The 20,062-nt window shown below is 44.3% G+C and overlaps 1 protein-coding gene across 1 annotated transcript in view; it reads right to left on the bottom strand.

Annotated features, from left to right (window-relative positions):
• The window catches only part of TMEM59L (transmembrane protein 59 like), a 64,664-nt gene that overhangs the window by 17,181 nt on the left and 27,421 nt on the right, over positions 1 to 20,062 (bottom strand). The window contains exon 6 of the mRNA XM_068233917.1: positions 8,529 to 8,649. Within this exon, the coding sequence (XP_068090018.1) occupies positions 8,529 to 8,649 (121 nt within the window). The remainder of the gene's footprint in view (positions 1 to 8,528; positions 8,650 to 20,062) is intronic.

Genomic DNA, 20,062 nt, shown 5'->3' with positions numbered 1-20,062 from the left:
CCTTTTACATCATCCAAGGTTTTCCTTTCCCTCACAAGTACATTCTGAAAGCTAGCGGTCAACCGATCCCTTAAATTGGGCACCCTCCTAAAAACTGCCTTCCCCCTATTTAAGATATTTGGGCCTAGCTTTAACACCCCGCCAATGTTTCTCTTTGAAATGTTCTACAGCTTTATATGATTAATTAAGTTCTGTAAAAAAATGATACTTCTTTCTCATCCCTCGGTTTGTCATTAATCTTCCGTAACAAGGACCTATCTTGTTGACCTATCTGGTCTTTTGTAAATGTTAAAATCCAGAAAGAATACTTTGCACCTATCATACGTACAAGAAAATACCAAGCTATATTCATCAGTATTAATATATGTAATACAATTCCACAGAGATGACTCACCACCCCAAATGCTGAAGACCGCATCAATAAAATCTTTCCAAGTAGTAAGATGAGGAAACCCATACAGGTTTTATATTCTTCGGCAGGCATATTTAACTCAAAGCATTTGGCCAGGATTAGGCATAGTTCTGACACCTCCTGTCCAAAATGCTCTACTGTAGAAGCAGATTTCTGGCATCTTATTTGGACTTGCTCTCCAGTAGCTAGTTTCTGGGGACAAGCGGTAACATTTTTGTCAAAAAATTTTGGGCCAACTTCACGACTGCCATCCTAAGTCTTTTAGGGATAATAGAAGAGAATAGATTTACAACATTTTGTAAATGTATCTTCCTCAGACAGACCTTATTTGTGGCTTGTAGAGCTATTACTCTGAGGAGGTTAGCTCCAACATCTGAAGTTGACAATTGGGAGAAATCGGTTAATACTGGCTTACCGCTCATAAATTTGGTCGATACACACAGGGGCTGCCCACAAAAGTTTCTAAAAGGTGTTGTTCATATAGCAAGACTCCCCCCTCGCTGCTCAAAGTGAGGCACATATCTAGCTTTGTGATGGGTCGAACCAAATATAATTGTGTTTGGGTGTAAATTCAAAACACATCAACAAAAATAAAATGTCCTCCTTAATTTTCAATGAGTAAATAAGAAAAGGTTTGATCCCCTCCATTCCACTCATGTCTGATTAATGTGTACACCAATGAGATGTCGACATCAGCTTTCATCTTCTAGCCATATCTCATCTAGCATATTAATCAGATGGCCTGAGTCTCTAATATATGATGGCACCTTTTGTAACAATGGTTGTAAAAATGAATCCAAGTATTCCCCCAGGCGAGAGTTTAAAGACCCAATCCCACTGACAATGGATCTGCCTGGAGGAACACTTGGATTCTTATGTATTTTTGGTAGATAATAAATCACGGGGTTCTTAATTGAGGTAAGATTATAAAGGTGTAATGATCGCTGCTGCAGCAGGTGTTGCTGGAAGTAGTAGTGCTGCAGCTCAGGCAGTTCTGATCTCTTTCCATGCAAGCTGCATAGCTTTGTCTGCCGTTCCCTGCTGTCAGCTTGTGACTGATTATCATTCACCTGTGTGGGAATCTGCATGTCTGCTCCCATTGGATGACCTCAGTATAAAGATCTGCTTCCTGCAGGACTCCTCGGGTTTTCATAGCTTCAGTTTAAGCCTGTCTTGCTGTCACTTCAGCCCCCGATCGTGTTTCTTGTTCTAAAGATACTTTGCTGGTTTTGCATCATATATTGGTTCATTGCCCATATATATGCATACCAGCACGTTTATTATTTTCCTTGTATTCGTGTTACGTTGATACATCAGTGTCGCTGATGTATACGTACACGAACTGTTTATATCCTGTGTGCAGTTAGTCAGCTTTCCAGCACGTTTTGGTAGTTTGCGGGTATCGTGAGCACCCGTGCTGAGCTAGTATCCTGCTCCTGGTCCTGATCGTGGATTGCGTTCATCTCTGAGAGGAGATAACGAATCCTTCTGAATCCTGTCCTGTTACCGTTTGTGGATTGCGTTCATCTCTGCGAAGAGATAACGAATCCTTCTGAATCCTGTTCTGTTACGGTTTGTGGATTGCGTTCATCTCTGCGAGGAGATAACGAATCCTTCTGAATCCTGTCCTGTTACCGTTTGTGGATTGCGTTCATCTCTGCGAAGAGATAACGAATCCTTCTGAATCCTGTTCTGTTACCGTTTGTGGATTGCGTTCATCTCTGCGAAGAGATAGCGAATCCTTCTGAGTCCTGTTCCCTGTATTACTCCAGTCCTAGTCAGCGTTCCTGCTTATGTCATATATCGGTTCATTGCCGATATATACATATGTTAGTCAGACGTTACAAATAGTTTCATTGATAGCTGTGATTGTAATACGCTAGGAAAACATACTTATTGTATATTTGTCTGTGCTACGTTCATCTATCTTGATCCTGCTATTTCCTGACTATCCTGTCCTGTCTTTGTGAGGCACGCCATCGCTGCAACGCATTGGCTGCCTCATTCCAGTCTGTGTTATTGTGGACGCTTGCTGTCACTAAGTAGTGGCTAGTTAAGCAAGCGTTCATTCTGTTTACCTGTCCTGATCTCCTCAGTTCTGGTTTATGCGCTCAGCGCTACTTTGCGCTGAGACGTTATAACGAAAGCATTGTTTGTGGCTGTCAGATCTGCACCGGCTCTGTGCGCCACAATCTCCTATTGGAGTCAGTCCTCCCCTCCACTATACTAGGGATAGCCTGTTTCCTTGTGCTAGTGTGTGTACCTCCTCCACGTCAGCTCATGCGTTGCATGCTGACTGTGGAGAATACACCACCAAGCCTTACATTATGAAAACCCCCTTACCAATCCCCATTGCGGGGGGGATTCCCAGAAAGTATGACACTGTTAATTATGGTTCCTGTTCCTTTAATAAATTTGAAGAACTTAACTCTGAAACAGAAAATGAGTTTTTCTCTGAATGTGCCAGGTTCCTGGCCAATCCCGATCTCCAAGCGACTCCTGTTTCAACCTGGGCACTCCAACTAAGTTATATTTTGTTTAAAGGGGAATTATTCCAGTGGGCATTTGATGTTCTCAATCATTCCGATTTGAAAGAGAGACCGCTGGAATTTCTAGCGTTTGTGATCCATAACTGGTTGCGCATAGATCCATTGCCTTTTCCTCTTAATGAACTCCTGGCAGCAGGCCAATCAGCTTCTCCTTCAATTGCTTGCAAAAATGTTCAGCAAGCAGAAAGTGTTACTGATAATTTTCCTGCAGCCTTGAATAAATCACCAAAAACAGCAGGGTCTAGGGCAAAACGCAAACGTTCTAAGAAACGTGTCCGATCTGCAGAGTCGTTATCCTTAGCGACTGAGACCTATAATGAGATTCTGCCATTAACAGATAATGAAATGCAATTGTCTTTCAGGGGAGTTAAATGGACTTATGAAACTACTAATGAACTTTCCTCCCTGGCTAGGGAAAATAAAGATTTTTGTTTAAAAGAATTATCTGAGTATGATTATGAGGAGATATAACAGAGTATTGAACAAATCAACTTATTTGTGAAGCAAGGAAAGTCTGCATACACTACAGTTCAGCACTTGCTACAGGTATTGGAGATTCTTAGGAATAAGGAATCTGCCAATCACCTGCTAATTAACCCAATATATGTCCCTGCTACAATCATATCTGCAAACCATGATCTGCCTGTTAAGTATGCTTGGAATCCTCCATTTGAGAAAGGAGAGATGGAAGCTCTGGTCAATGAATGGAAGAATGATTCAAGTTCATTTTGTCAATTTTACAGTGCAAAAAGTGAATTAGTATTGAATGCATGCATTAAGTCTGCCTATAACCTAATAAAAACTGGTGTGTGTGGGTATGACTTTGTGGCTCCATTGATTGATGTGTGGGAACTGATTTTGGATGATTTTTATGTGACTCCGAATTCGCAAATTTGGCGTTCTGACCCGCCTGCTTCAGCACCTTTGGCTGATTCAGCAGGTGATTCGGAGCTCTTTTTGTGTGAAATTGAAGTTCCTGCAATTCCACCCTGTACCATGGATAACTCAGTGTTACTTACCAGTAAAACAGAAGCCACTGATACATTCTTAACCTTGCCCTGCGCAAATTTCTCAGCAGAGAATCCAGAGGTCCTGCTGACTTCCGAGTCCAGCCTAGCCAGTACTCATGACTTTTTGTTCAGTGAAACAGACACCAGAAAAATCTTGCCTGCCTCTGCAAACACTTCTGCAGAAATTACCTGTGTTAATAAAGTTCAACTCCTGTCTGATCCAGCAGATGCCAATAGATGCACTACATCAGTTTCCGAGTCCTAGCAATCCTGTCTAGAAACCTCAGAACCCCAGCATCTGAATTTTCCAATTTTACAAATGAATGGTGATTCAGATGCGCAAACATTGTGTCTTGATCTTCCTGTTTCTACACCTCGCTCTAGTTTCGTGAATAGCTCAGAGCATCTGCTATGTGAACCTGAAATCGCAGAATTATTACCTTGTTCAGAAAATGTTCCAGTAAATTTGCCCTGTACCATGAATTGTGCAGTAGATCTCTACTATGAAGCTCAGGTCACAGAATCATTATGCTGTCCAGCAGGAGCTTCCATGGTTTTGCCCTGCAATATGGACTGTTCAGTGATCCTGTCCAGTGAAGCTGTGGTCGCAGAGTCTTATGCTTCACCCAGTACTTTGGATACTTCAAACCCTCTAGCAGAGGAGTCTGAGGCACTGCTTACCTCAGTTGGTGTTGCAGTAATATTCACTTGTCTAGCAGCTGTTTTGGAATTACAGTCTGCTCTAATAAAACTTGATGAATTTCTGCCCAGCAAAGCAGAAGCCATTGAAATATTGTCCTCGTCAGCAAGTGTGTTAGATACCTTGCCCTGTACACAGTCTGATTTAACCAATGTTGTTGAGTCCCTCTCCAGTGTTGTAACAGCCGAGGAACTCCAGCCCTGTCCTCTGAATGTTTCAGAAGTCTTGCCCTGTAACATGGATAATTCTGATTCTCTGGTCAAAATAATAGAAATCTCAGAATTTCAGTCCGGTCTGATGAGTGTTCCTGAAACCCAGCCCTGTATCCTGAAAGATTCTGGTTCTCTGGCCGCTGTGGCAGAGGTTCCAGAGTCCCCTTCCTGTCCAGGGAATTCCTCAGTTTTGCCTAGTCCAGTGGGGGCTGCTGCAATACTGACTTGTTCTGCAGCGCCTCATGAGCTCCAATCCAGTGTATTAGATGAGTCTCTGTCCAGTCCAGAGGTAGTTGTGGAGTCCCTATCTGGTTCAGTGCATACATCAGAAGATTTGTCCTGTCTTGTTAGTGCCCCTGAATCTGATTTGTTACTGACTTTGCTGGAATCAGCGACATCTAAGTATGATCCTGCATTCTCATGTAAAAGTCCAGTAGTTGCGAAGTCTAGTCATGATGATTTTTTTTTGGCCAGTCCTGGTTTTGGTCCTGTCTTGGCTGACCCTGAGGCTCACAGTTCCTTGACATGCCCAGAGGTTTCTCTTGTGCCAGTGTGCCCAGATGTTCTTTGTGTGCCAGAATGCCCAAGTGTGTCTAAGGTGTTAGCGTGCTCTGATGCTTCCTTAGTGGGAACATGTTCTGATGTTGCCAGTCTGCCTGCATGCCCAGAGATGGTTCTGGTCCCTGAAAGCCCTGATCTTGATGTTTGTCCTTGTGGCCCTGACTCGGGAATTGCCCTAGGTTCCATAGGGGTTCTTGATAGTTCTCCATGTGAGCCTAAGGGGCGTTCTGACCTATGGGGATCTCTTTGGAGCTTCAAGGTGTTCTGGGAGGTCTCTGAGAAAACTTGTCCTGGTGCCTTGGACTGGTTCAACAGTGGGTTTTGTGTTGGTAAAGACAGTCCCGGTGGGCATTGCAAAGGCTTTGGCGTTTTTGAACGGTTCCTGGAAGGCGGTGGGTATCGCTCAGGGAGTTTCGGAGGGCTTTCTTCTGGAAATCATGGTTCTGATGGGTGTCACACTGGGGCTTGTAGTACTGATGGGCATGGTTCTGTAGGTTCTGGTTCTGATGGGTCCAGTCTTGTGGGGACTGATTCTGGAATTCGGTCTTGCCGGGCTGTCCCGGTCATCATGAATTATCAGTCAGACTGTTTTGTTGGGAATTTCAGTTTTGAAAAGCGCCTGGAATCCGCTTTTAAGGGCGGGGGTACTGTAATGATCGCTGCTGCAGCAGGTGTTGCTGGAAGTAGTAGTGCTGCAGCTCAGGCAGTTCTGATCTCTTTCCATGCAAGCTGCATAGCTTTGTCTGCCGTTCCCTGCTGTCAGCTTGTGACTGATTATCATTCACCTGTGTGGGAATCTGCATGTCTGCTCCCATTGGATGACCTCAGTATAAAGAACTGCTTCCTGCAGGACTCCTCGGGTTTTCATAGCTTCAGTTTAAGCCTGTCTTGCTGTCGCTTCAGCCCCCGATCGTGTTTCTTGTTCTAAAGATACTTTGCTGGTTTTGCATCATATATTGGTTCATTGCCCATATATATGCATACCAGCACGTTTATTATTTTCCTTGTATTCGTGTTACGTTGATACATCAGTGTCGCTGATGTATACGTACACGAACTGTTTATATCCTGTGTGCAGTTAGTCAGCTTTCCAGCACGTTTTGGTAGTTTGCGCGTATCGTGAGCACCCGTGCTGAGCTAGTATCCTGCTCCTGGTCCTGTTCGTGGATTGCGTTCATCTCTGCGAGGAGATAACGAATCCTTCTGAATCCTGTCCTGTTACCGTTTGTGGATTGCGTTCATCTCTGCGAAGAGATAACGAATCCTTCTGAATCCTGTTCTGTTACTGTTTGTGGATTGCGTTCATCTCTGCGAAGAGATAACGAATCCTTCTGAATCCTGTTCTGTTACCGTTTGTGGATTGCGTTCATCTCTGCGAAGAGATAGCGAATCCTTCTGAGTCCTGTTCCCTGTATTACTCCAGTCCTAGTCAGCGTTCCTGCTTATGTCATATATCGGTTCATTGCCGATATATACATATGTTAGTCAGACGTTACAAATAGTTTCATTGATAGCTGTAATTGTAATACGCTAGGAAAACATACTTATTGTATATTTGTCTGTGTTACGTTCATCTATCTTGATCCTGCTATTTCCTGACTATCCTGTCCTGTCTTTGTGAGGCACGCCATCGCCGCAACGCATTGGCTGCCTCATTCCAGTCTGTGTTATTGTGGACGCTTGCTGTCACTAAGTAGTGGCTAGTTAAGCAAGCGTTCATTCTGTTTACCTGTCCTGATCTCCTCAGTTCTGGTTTATGCGCTCAGCGCTACTTTGCGCTGAGACATTATAACGAAAGCATTGTTTGTGGCTGTCAGATCTGCACCGGCTCTGTGCGCCACAATCTCCTATTGGAGTCAGTCCTCCCCTCCACTATACTAGGGATAGCCTGTTTCCTTGTGCTAGTGTGTGTACCTCCTCCACGTCAGCTCATGCGTTGCATGCTGACTGTGGAGAATACACCACCAAGCCTTACAAAAGGCAGTAAGGTGGGGGTCCCTCCTCGCACCCCTGTCAAAGCAAATGCAAAATTGGTAGGGTAAGGAAGAGACACCACCCCTACCTACCCACCAACACTGGTTTACTTGTAGAGTTCCTGTGATACAGGCCTTCAATGTGAGCCATCTCTTATTTATTTTAACACATGGACAAGGCCCTTTGTGACTTTTATGAGAAAAATTTGAGGAAACTGCGCTTACATTGTCTGTGCCTTCTTCCTTTTGCATACTGGGACTACTGTACTGGAGAATAAGGTGACAATGATGATGTGGAGAAGCCTGGCGTAAGCTGTACAAAGACCAATTAGCTGTAAGACCTTGTTGCTCAGGTCACTTGTGTTATTTAGCACATTGATATCCCAGGTGGTGGACAATTAATATGCGCTGAAGCACTTGTGGTGAAAAAATCCTTTTTTCAATCTGAGGGACTGTGGACTGGAAATCGGGACTGAGTCCTCTGTTATAAAGAGGTGGCAGTACATAAAATTAGAGTGGATTTAACTTCTTAATTCATACAGTTTAGAATTCAATCAATCCTTTTTGTCACTTTTAAAAAAGTGTGAGGCAGCTCACAGGAAGGTGTTGTGTAAGCCTCGTACACACACTAAATACAGTTCAGCAGAGGTGGCCAATATTCACCGCCTCTGCCAAGAATTTAGCACATGTACAAGGGTCCCTGATGCCAGGCCAGTGATCAGCATGGCAGACTGCTCCAGCCAAGCACCGGCTGTGACTGTTCCCCCTCCCCCCCACCAACTCGTCTGCAGTGTGACATCAATTCCGTGCTGTCAGCCAACCTCCCCCCCTCCTTATCAACAGAATTTGTCTGTACAACAACCTCAGCCCTGCTCCCAAGGGAACAGAACGCGAGTCCGACCAGGCGACATGACTCCTATGTGTGTATGAGTCATTACTCTACTAAAACAAAGTGCTAAAGTGTTCTTAATGGACCCTAATGCAAAGCTGCCCAGTTTTATTTCAATATTGTATCAATCAAACTATCAACATTTCTACAAAAAGAAATAGGATTAAAGATGCCATCTAATATTAGGCCACATCATAAGAAACAAATCTGAGTTCTCCTTACTTTGACATACAGCCTAGGAAGTCATGCTCAGATTGTGGTGTTTCCAAGTGGGGCAACTTGTGTTTCACTCTGGTTTCTTTTCCTGAAGTCTTCTCCGCTTTCTCTCTGGTACCTTTGAATTCTTAAGAGCAGATATACATTTCTTTATTCAGCAAAGAAATATGAATATTACAATTAGACATATATACACCCAGAGAAGAATAAAAAGCCCCCAAAAAAACAGTACCATTCAGTTAAAGTTTGAACAAATTATGTACAAGATCTTTATTACATGATCTATGTTAGTTCGATCCCAACTTCATCTATCAATTTCTATCTGATTGCAATATCTGTCTGTCTATGGTACGATCCCAACTTCATCTATCGATTTCTATCTGATTGCATTATTATATGTCTGTTTGTAACATACCATGCCCTGCTATCTGACTATGGACATTCTTGGTTTTAAATTTGTGTCAACCTCTGATCTTTGGTTCCATTCCACTAGTTCCCAGCTTTTGGCCTTATCTAGGTCTTGGCCTTAAAGGGAACCAGAGAGGAACGGGGGGTTGAAAAAAGAAAATGATTTTATACATACCTGGGGCTTCTTCCAGCTCCATAAGCCTGAATCGCTCCCACGCCGCCGTCCTCAGCTTCCTGGATCCGCCGGTACCGGGCCCGTCACTTCCGGCGGACGCGGCCAATTGTCCGCATCACAGGGGCTCCCTCCATACATGTACGCATGCGGCAGCGCAGTAAGCAGCCACATGCGTATCTGTATGGAGAGAGCGCACCCTGTAATGCGGAGAATTGGCCGCGTCCGCCGGCCGACTTGCCGACTCGCGGCAATGACGGGACCCGGTGGCGGCGGATCCAGGCAGCGGAGGACGGCGGCGTGGGAGCGATCCGTGCGTATGGGGCTGGAGGAAGCCCCAGGTATGTATATTGAATCCTCTCTGGTTCCCTTTAAATTAACATATACTTTATTGCCTTGCCAGCTGTTTATGCAGTGTTCTATGCTGTGTTTGATCTGTGAGTTAAATTTCTGTCCAGCCCCATACAGAGTCTCCTTTAAATTCCAGCCTACAAGGCTGAGACTCCCATGCAAACACTTCACCATCTCACCTGCATTCAGTCTGTTAATTAAGATGCTGGCAGCCTGTTTGCATATAGCTAGCATAGGAGGTCAATTTTGACCACTGGTCAGTTTTGAGCATCTGTAACTCTAAGTGTAAAGAAAATACAACGACCAAAATTAGACCAGAATTGAACCAGAAGGGAACAGAAGGAACTGACAGAAAACTCTGCTTCTCTGGTTAGTTGCAAAAATGTTTAACCTATTGTTTACTATCTGCCTGCTCTCCCCAGCCATCCTCAAATCTCTCCACACACTACATCTCCCTGCTGTCAGCAATATGCTGTACATTTCACCATCTCTCCTATCCACTCCTCAGCTCGCCTCTCATGAAATTTTCTCATACTTACAGCCTCACCTTCCGTGTCGCACCACATCTACATATAAGTATATACTGCAACCTCTGCTCCGCTCTGTCTGCCTTCTCCTCCTCCTTGCTGCTGGGGACATTTCACCTAACCCTGGACCCCCACTCCCCCCTGCTAATAACACTGTTTGCAACAAATCATATTTCCCTCCCTCTTACTGTAACCTTATTAATATCCCACTCCTCCCCCTCATATCTCGGCTGCCCTCTGGAATGCCCGCTCAGTCTGCAACAAACTGCCCTTCATCCATGATGTTTTCATTTCCAATGCTTTCACATTCTTTGTGATCACTGAAACCTGGCTGACCCCTTCTGGCACAGTCTCACCTGCCGCCCTCTCCTATGGAGGTTTCCACTTTAGCCACACTCCTAGAAGTGGGAATAAACATGGTGGAGGGGTGGGCATTTTTCTCTCAGACAAATGCTCCTTCAAGCCTCTCACTCCTATTCCTTCTCTCTCCCTGCCATCCTTTGAAGTCCATGCAGTCCGACTATACTCACCCTCAAACCTCCAGATTGCAGTTATTTACCGCCCTCCAGGCCCTGCTTCTGTTTTCTTAGATCATTTCTCTGCCTGGCTTCTCCAGTTCCTGCCCTCTGACATCCCTACCATCATTATGGGTGATTTTAACATTCCTATTGACACCAAGAACGCTGTCTCCAAAAAACTTCTTTCACTCACTTCCTCCTATGGCTTGTCTCAGTGGTCCTCTACCTCAACCCACACTAATGGCCATACGCTTGACCTCGTATTCACTCGTCTCTGCTCTGTCACTGACTTTACTAATGATCCACTACCACTCTCTGACCATAACCTACTTAGCTTCTCTCTCTCCTCCTCTCTTCCTACCACTCTGGCACAAGCACGCTCACATATTCGCAGAAACTATCGCAATCTAGACATGCAATCCGTCTCTGATGCCCTGGCACCTCTCCTCACACAATCCTTCACTGACCCAGACTCAGCTGCTATACACTACAACAGCTCCATTACAAAAGGATGACTTCACCCCCCTCGTCAATGTCCGCTCTCACCGTGTCAGTCGCCAACCCTGGATGACCTAAGACACTAAACAGTTAAAAAGATGCTCTAGAGCAGCGGAAAGGCGTTGGAGGAAAAGTAACACCAATGAGGACTTCATCGCATATGAAATAGCCTTGAACAACTTCAGAAACGCACTCTCTGTGGCAAAACAGGCCTATTTTTCCTCCTTAATATCCACCCAAGTACACAATCCAAAACGCTTGTTCAGCACCTTCAACTCTGTTCTCCATCCCCCTCCTCCTTCATCTTACTTATCAGCTGAAGAATTTGCAACATACTTCACTGATAAAATTGACAAAATCAGAAGTGAATTCTCCACACAACCCTCAAATCCCACCTCCACACCTCTCATTGACTGCTCTCTAACTGCCTTCTCTCCACTCTCTGAACATTCTCTCTCCTCTATAATATCCAAAGCTAATCTAACCACTTGTTCTTTGGATCCTATTCCCTCCCATTTCATTCCGCAGCTATCCTCATCTCTCATGCCTGCACTAACATCACTATTTAACCTGTCCTTCTCCACTGGCATCTTTCCGTCGCCACTCAAAAAGGCCGTTGTGACACCACTACTTAAAAAACCTTCTCTAGATCCTACCACACTCGCCAACTACCGCCCAGTCTCACTTCTCCCATTTGCATCCAAACTAATTGAACGCCACATACATGCAGAATTAAGCCATTATTTATCAGCTAAGTCCCTACTTAATCAGTTCCAGTCTGGCTTTCGCTTCAACCACTCCACGGAAACGGCCCTTACCAAAGTGGCCAATGACCTCCTTACAGCCAAATCCAAAGGTCAATTCTCCATACTCATCCTTCTTGACCTGTCCTCAGCATTTGATATGGTTGACCACACCTTACTCTTACAAATACTTTCAAATGTAGGAATAAAGGGCCTTGCTCTCACATGGTTATCTTCCTACCTCTCTGGAAGGTCCTTCACAGTCTTCTACTCAGATCAGATATCTTCTCCTCATGCTTTGTCTGTCGGGGTTCCTCAAGGCTCTGTCCTTGGTCCCCTCCTCTTTTCCATCTACATGCACGGTCTTGGTGACTTAATCAACTCATTCAGTTTTCAATACCACCTGCATGCAGACGATACGCAACTGTACCTCTCGGACCCAGACCGTAACTCCCTCCTCAAACGTGTTCCTGACTGCTTGTCTGCTATATCCTCCTTCATGTCCTCTCGCTTCCTAAAACTTAATATGAGTAAAACGGAACTAAATTTTTCCACCGTCTCTGGCCACCTCTCTGCCTGAAGTAACTATAAATGTTAATAACACTCCCATCACTTCAGTTCCCAAAGCACGGTGCTTGGGGGTAATATTAGACTCTTCTCTCTCTTTTATTCCTCATCTTAACTCCATAACCAGCTCCTGCCATCTCCAACTCAAAAATATATCTCGCATCCGGCCCTTTCTCACTCAAGACACAACCAAAATGTTAATACATGCTCTTATAATTTCTCGTCTGGACTACTGCAATGTACTACTTTGTGGACTACCTTCTAACAAACTGGCCCCGCTCCAGTCGGTCCTGAACTCAGCTGCTCGTCTCATTCATCTTTCGTCTCGATCTTCCTCAGCTGACCCTCTCTGTCAAGCTCTTCACTGGCTGCCAATTAACCAGAGGATCCAGTTCAAACTCCTAACCCTAACCTACAAAGCTCTCCACAATCTCTCATCCCCGGTACATATCATCACTCATTTCGAGATACAAACCCAATCGCAATCTCAGATCTGCACACGATCTTCTGTTGTCCTCCTCTAGAATCACCTCCTCACATTCCCGCTTACAAGATTTTGCACGCGCTTCACTCCTTCTCTGTAATACCCTCCCACAACACATTCGTCACTCGCCAACCTTTGTTACTTTTAAACGCTCTCTAAAAACTCACTTGTTCCGACAAGCATATGCGCTACCCTAGGCCACTTCCCTTTGTCCTAAGACCAAATTGCACTCCTACTAGGTATCCTAAAACACACTGCCTTTATATATTTTATCGTATACTACCCCTCCTCTTGTTTCCCCCAATTCCCTTTAGATTGTAAGCCTGCAAGGGCAGGGCTCTCTCCCCCTTTTGTGTCTTGGAAATCATTATACATTTTATTCATCATGTTACTTTTATCAATGTCATTACCAATTCTATATTTTGTACTCTGTATGCTGTATCTTTTTTTGTATTTTGTCACTAATTATGTATCTTGTATATTAGTGTACACCATTGTCTGCATTATGTACCCCATGTTTGTTTCTTACTTTGTACAGCGCCACGGAATATGTTGGCGCTTTATAAATCAATAATATTAATAATACCTTATGATAGTATAATGCAATTACAAATGCATAATAAACCACAATATAATTTTTTTGCCACGACACAGTAACACATTATAATTATACTGCCCAACTACAATGCATGTCAGCATCAGAGGTTCAAAATGAACCTGTGTGATTAAACCTGGGTTTAGGATTGAAGAAATTCAGAGTGATAGAAGGACGATGATGCAATGCATACCTGCTATCAAACAGTACACATATATTTCTCAGTGTGTGCAAACAAAACCTTAAATATGCCCTGGGAGCAGCCCATAAAGTGTATAAAGTGCCTAGTGTGGCCGCTCCTCCTCTCTTGAGAAAGCAGGGCGACTGCTGTGGAACCAGTGGGGTCTGATGGGGAGCCCTCCGCCCATCTCTGCCTACACGCCTTGTTCACTGTCTGCATCCTGTTACATTCCTTGGCTAAATATCCTCCTTCCCTATACACTTTATGGTAGCTATGCCTCTCATAAAGCAAGGAAGTTGCAATCAAGGTCTGAATAGGTGCTACGCAGGAAATTCTTGGCTCCTGTAGGGACCTCAGTTTTATTGTTGCCATTGCTCCTCACACTTCAACTAGTTATTCATTCCTTCCCATAATCCACATTCCTGTCAATAGCATTACTAATTACCATACTGGGATTGTGGACCAAGATCCCATCACCTACTTTTACAGAGATCTTACTTGCCCTTGGGAAGGTGGTCCCATATTAACAAAGCTCTATACAGGAGATGGGACCTCACTTTGTGATTCTATCGGCTATCATTCTACTAGTAATCATTGTTATCAATAACGCTAGTAACTCTGGCTCCTACTCTCTGTAACTACTTACTCATGTAGCAAGTTGGGAGTTTATGAACAATCTGTACTGCAAATAGAATACAGTTGCCATAGTTCCAAAGTAGTGCAATTTGAGTTTACGGTTTCAAACATTCTTAAAACTGAATCTGAATAAAGTCCCATAATGCTTTTGGATTTTCCAGTTACTGAAACTAGAGGCTATTCAAAGCACAGATAATTTTCTTCTTTTTTTTAAAGATTCTTTCATTTTCACAAAATAATTACAACAAAGGTAATACAGAAAGGGGAAAACATCAAGCTGTAACCACAAGCTACAGCGTTAAGCCTCATATCAGACTTAAAAATATGCATTAATAGGCTGCAAACCAGTTCAGACTAAACAGTGTGACAGTCCACATCACAGAGAAAGCACAAGCACAAAGGTTACATATAAAAAGGTAGGAGAACCATACAAGACAAATTAGACTATATTATTTGCCTATGAAGGGTTATTAGGGTTTGCATAATGGCATTGCTCCATAAGAGAAGCTATATCAGACAGGAGAAGCCCTGAGTCTGTTAGGGATCATACATCAGGGCACAAAAAGAACTATCACAATGGGGAGCAATAACCTTTTATCCCATTTAAAAGGGGGATCTCCATAATAGACTAATAACCAGCTCAAGGTAAACCAGAAAAGAAGAGATAGAAGAAAAGCAGTAAATAAAAGAGAAAGAGGAAAGGAAGGAGAGAGAGAGAAGGAGGGTGAGAGAACTTGAGTAGGACCAGGGGGATGCCCCACGAACTAGCATCACTCCTAAAATGGCCAGGGGGAAGGGCTAGTAAATTTCCTGGCCTAGACTGCCTAAGGTTATTGAGGGTATAACTCTAGTCGGAAGTGAGAGACACATACCTTGAAGTAACTTTGATACAGCAGTGCCTTTTTAATTACTTACCATTTTAGTGAGTGATAAATATAGTGTGTGTGTGTGTGTGTGTGTGTGTGTGTGTGTGTGTGTGTGTGTGTGTGTGTGTGTGTGTGTGTGTGTGTGTGTGTGTGTGTGTGTGTGTGTGTGTGTGTGTGTGTGTGTGTGTGTGTGTGTTTCTAGGTTCTTCAAAGTAGCCCTCTATTGGTTCTGTGCTCATAATAATCACTTATATAGATGCTTTGATTAGTGGTAATCATTAACAAACTGCTTCCCATCCCCTTCTTGCACCTCTGACACTGTGGTTGTCCTTGGCATGGGGGCCCCATTGTAAAACTTGCATCAGGGCCCAGCTCCATAGCTACGCCACTGGTAGCCACCTTTTGCTTTGATTACTGCTTTGTACACTCTTGGCATTCTCTTGATGAGCTTCAAGAGGCAGTCACCTGAAATGGTCTACCAACAGTCTTGAAGGAGTTCCCAGAGATTCTTAGCACTTGTTGGCCCTTTTGCCTTCACTCTGCGGTCCAGATCACCCCAAACCATCTCGATTGGGTTCAGGTCTGGTGACTGTGGAGGGCAGGTCATCTGGTGCAGCCCCCCATCACTCTTCTTCCTGGTCAAATAGCCCTTACACAGCCTGGAGGTGTGTTTGGGGTCCTTGTCCTGTTGAAAAATAAATGATGGTCCAACTAAACGCAAACCGGATGGAATAGCATGCCGCTGCAAGATGCTGTGGTAGCCATGCTGGTTCAGTATGCCTTCAATTTTGAATAAATCCCCAACAGTGTCACCAGCAAAGCACCCCCACACCATCACACCTTCTCCTCCATGCTTCATGGTGGGAACCAGGCATGTAGAGTCCATCCGTTCACCTTTTCTGCGTCGCACAAAGACACGGTAGTTGGAACCAAAGATCTTAAATTTGGACTCATCAGACCAAAGCACAGATTACCACTGGTCTAATGTGTATTCCTTGTGTTCTTTAGCTTAAACAAGTCTCTTCTGCTTGTCACCTGTCCTTAGCAGTGGTTTCCTAGCAGATATTCTACCATGAATACCTGATTCACAGTCTCCTCTTAACAGTTGTTCTAGAGATGTGTCTGCTGCTAGAACTCTGCGTGGCATTGACCTGGTCTCTAATCTGAGCTGCCGTTAACCTGCGATTTCTGAGGCTGGTCACTTGAATGAACTTATCCTCCGCAGCAGAGGTGACTCTTGGTCTTCCTTTCCTGGGGCGGTCCGCATGTGAGCCAGTTTCTTTGTAGCGTCTGATGGTTTTTGAGACTGCACTTGGGGACACTTTCAAAGTTTTCCCAATTTTTCGGACTGACTGACCTTCATATCTTAAAGTAATGATGGCCACTCGTTTTTCTTTACTTAGCTGCTTTTTTATTGCCATAATACAAATTCTAACAGTCTATTCAGTAGATCTATCAGCTGTGTATCCACCTGACTTCTCCACAAAGCAACTGATGGTCCCAACCCCATTTATAAGGCAAGAAATACCACTTATTAAACCTCACAGGGCGCACCTGTGAAGTGAAAACCATTTCAGGTGACTACCTCTTGAAGCTCATCAAGAGAATGCCAAGTGTGCAAAGCAGCAATCAAAGCAAATTTTACACAAATATAAAATATATATATATATATATATATATATATATATATATATATATATATATATATATATATATATATATATATATATATATATTTATTTATTTTTCCCCCCCCGGGACAATCAAGGATTTCTTTGGGTAACATTTATTTCCCTGTTTCCACTGAATAGCACAAAATTTTCAGTCATGAAAAAGCTATTAAAAAGATTTTTTTTTCTTTGGAAAAGTCAATCATATAACCCAGGATCAATTCAGAGAATATGGCTCTGCCAGAAGAGTGGGAGTTGCTTCCCCAGCACACAGCAGATCACCCTACCCCATCCTCATTATCCCTCTGTTTCCTCTTCTGGAACAGTGGGAGTTGGATGGGATCAGCTCTACGCTCACAAGGCAAAATAGGCTAATGATCAGTTCCAAGCAGGCTCGTACTGACCCAGCGAAGTGCAGATGTAATGATCGGTAGGCCTTTTATATACACTATGATGTCACCTGTCACGTGACATTGTGGGCCCCTCTCCTCTCTGCACTCCTTGTGTCTGAGCCAGCAGCGGCTTAGTGGAGGCTAAGGAGGAACTTCGCCTGGTCAGCAGTCGCATCATGAAAAATGCTGCTGGCACAGGAATATGAGTAGACGGGCCCTGGATGGCTTCAGGGAAGCAGTGAGTCATGTGACAGCCACATGACTCACAGGCACACAGATGCGTGGCTCTCAACTGCAGCGCGGGGATTTTCAAAGAGATGGGAGAGAGATGGCTGGCCGGAGCTGATGCTGGGCTGTGAAGAAGGAGATCGTGAGGGAGAGAACAGTGATCTGCCAGGAGAGAAGGAGGGAATATCCCTGACAGAGCAGAGGCAGATAAGATAAGAACGGGCAGTGACAATGGAAGAGGGAAAAGTGTACAGAACTGAAGCATTGCAGAGAGGACAGCTATTACACACATGTATACAGGAGGAGAAAGATAAAGAAGGACAGAAAAAAGAATGACAGAGGAAAGATGAACTTGTAGACAGCAGAGAAGACCAAGCAGGAAGAGAATGCAGAGAAAAGAGCAGAGATCATCTATGCAGATAGTTTGCATTACAACTAGGCCACTGTATACAGACAAGAGAAGGCTGGCGAGTTCTGTATGATGTATTGCCAGAACTGTTTTGGTCTACATGTATGCTTAAAGGAGTCAGAAGGCAAAGTAAATGACAGCCCATTTACTTACCTGGGGCTTCCTCCAGCCCCTTGCAGCTGTCTTTCCCACGCTGACAGCTCCATTTTCTGCCACTGGCCCGGGGTCCCCGCACAGTGCAGAGGACGACCCCGAGGTGGTCCTTACTGCAGCTGTGTAAAGGGTCACTGTGAATCAAGCCCACATTGTCCGCAGCGGACAACGTGGGCTTGATTGACAGCGGCACTTCATGCAGGTGCAGTAAGGACCACCTCTTGGTTGGCCTCTGCACTGTGCGGGGCCCGCGGGCCGGTGGCAGAGAATGGAGCAGTCAGCGTGGGACAGTCAGGTGCAAGGGGCTGGAGGAAGCCCCAGGTAAGTAAATGGGCTGTCATTTACTTTACCTGATGACTTCTTTAAAGGAAACATCCAAGCAGCTAAAAAAAAAAAAAAAAGAACTCCACTTACCCCAGGCTTTCTCCAGCCCCTGACAGCCTATGTGTGCTTCACCGCAATTCCAGTGTCTCGGGATCCGCTCCATTTCAGATGCCAAACTCCGCCAGATTGGCCCCTACTACGCCTGTGTGAGTGCTGCTGTCAGTCATGCTCACATGGTCTGGATTGTTCTGCGCAGGCGCAGTAGAGGCCGACCTGGCGAGGTCGGCTTCTGAAACAGAGCGTATCCCAGGTCACCGGAACTGCGGCGAGCGACATAATGGATGCCAGGGGCTGGAGGAAGCATCGGGTAAGTAGAGCTCATTTTTTTTAGCTGCTCAGATGCTGCTTTTAACCTCAGTGAGGAGTCTAACAGATATTTAAATGTTTCTTTGTGAACTCTGGCTTTGCCTGAACAGAACGTCTTCTGCAACACTTTACAGAGTACATTGACTGTCCTCAAAGGAGCTCACACTCTTATCCTACTATAATAGTCTAATGTCCTACCATATTATTATGTATTTATGTAGCACTGACATCTTCTGCAGCACATTACACAGTATATAATCATGTCACTGGCTGTCCTCAGAGGAGCTTACAGTCTGATCGTACCATAGTCATAATATAAAGTCTTACCACATTATTAATATTATTATGTACTTCTATAACAGTGACGTCTTCTGCAGCACTTTACACAGTAAATAACCAGGTCACTGACTGTCCTCAGAGGAGCTCACAATCTAATCCCTACCACAGTCAGTCTAATGTCCTACCATATTATTATTATGTATTTATATAGCACTGACATCTCCTGCGGCACTTTACAGGGTACATAGTCATGTCTCTGACTGTCCTCAGAGGAGCTCACAATCTAATCCCTACCATAGCCTGTCCAGTGTTCTCCCCAGAAATTATTTCCAGGCGGATGGCAGAAAAAATTAGCCGGGTGTGGCAAGATGAGAGAATGCAGAGCCGATGCTTCTGTGCGCAACTCTGCTTACAGCATAGGGGGAGGTGAGCTGATAACAGCCGGGTGCTCACCAAAACTAGCCGGATGGAGCACCCGCCTAAAAGAGCCTGGGAAGAACACTGCTGTCTAATGTCCTACCATATTATTATCTAATTATATATCACTGACACCTTCTGCAGCACTTTACAGAGTACATAGTCATGTCACCGACTGTCCTTAGAGGAGCTTACAATCTAATCCTACCATAGTCATAGTCTAATATCCTACCATATTATTATTATATACTTATATAGCACTGACATCTTCTGCAGCACTGTAAAGAGTACATAGTCATTTCTCTGACTGTCCTCAGATGAGCTCACAATCTAATCCTACCACAGTTATAGTCTAATGTCCTTACATAATATTAAGATTATGTATTTATAGAGCATTGACATCTTCTGCAGCACTAAACAGAGTAAAAGGGACTGTATAGGGGAGGGAGGGGGACCACTATGCAACTAGGTGATGCTGTTATGGGGACCACTAGAGTAGGGTATGTGTGCGGCAAATCATGTGGCGTGTGGGCCCCATGCTGAAATTTCTCTGGTGTGCCCCCAGTGTCCCAGTCCGACCCTTGTTCCAAGCCTTTTCCCCAACTACCTCACATAGGTAAAGATGGGAGATGGTGAGGAGCTTGAGAAGAATATAGACTATAGTACAGTCAGCCAAGCGGCATCATAGACCAGGAATACAGCTTTGCAGATCCAGCAAGCCAGGTAATAAAAATAATAATTGTAGAAAAATGCTTT

The sequence above is a fragment of the Hyperolius riggenbachi genome, chromosome 1 (assembly GCF_040937935.1).
Source record: "Hyperolius riggenbachi isolate aHypRig1 chromosome 1, aHypRig1.pri, whole genome shotgun sequence".
NCBI lineage: Eukaryota > Metazoa > Chordata > Amphibia > Anura > Hyperoliidae > Hyperolius > Hyperolius riggenbachi.
Note: the sequence above shows the minus strand (reverse complement) of the source record. Positions and strands in the feature narration are given on the sequence as shown.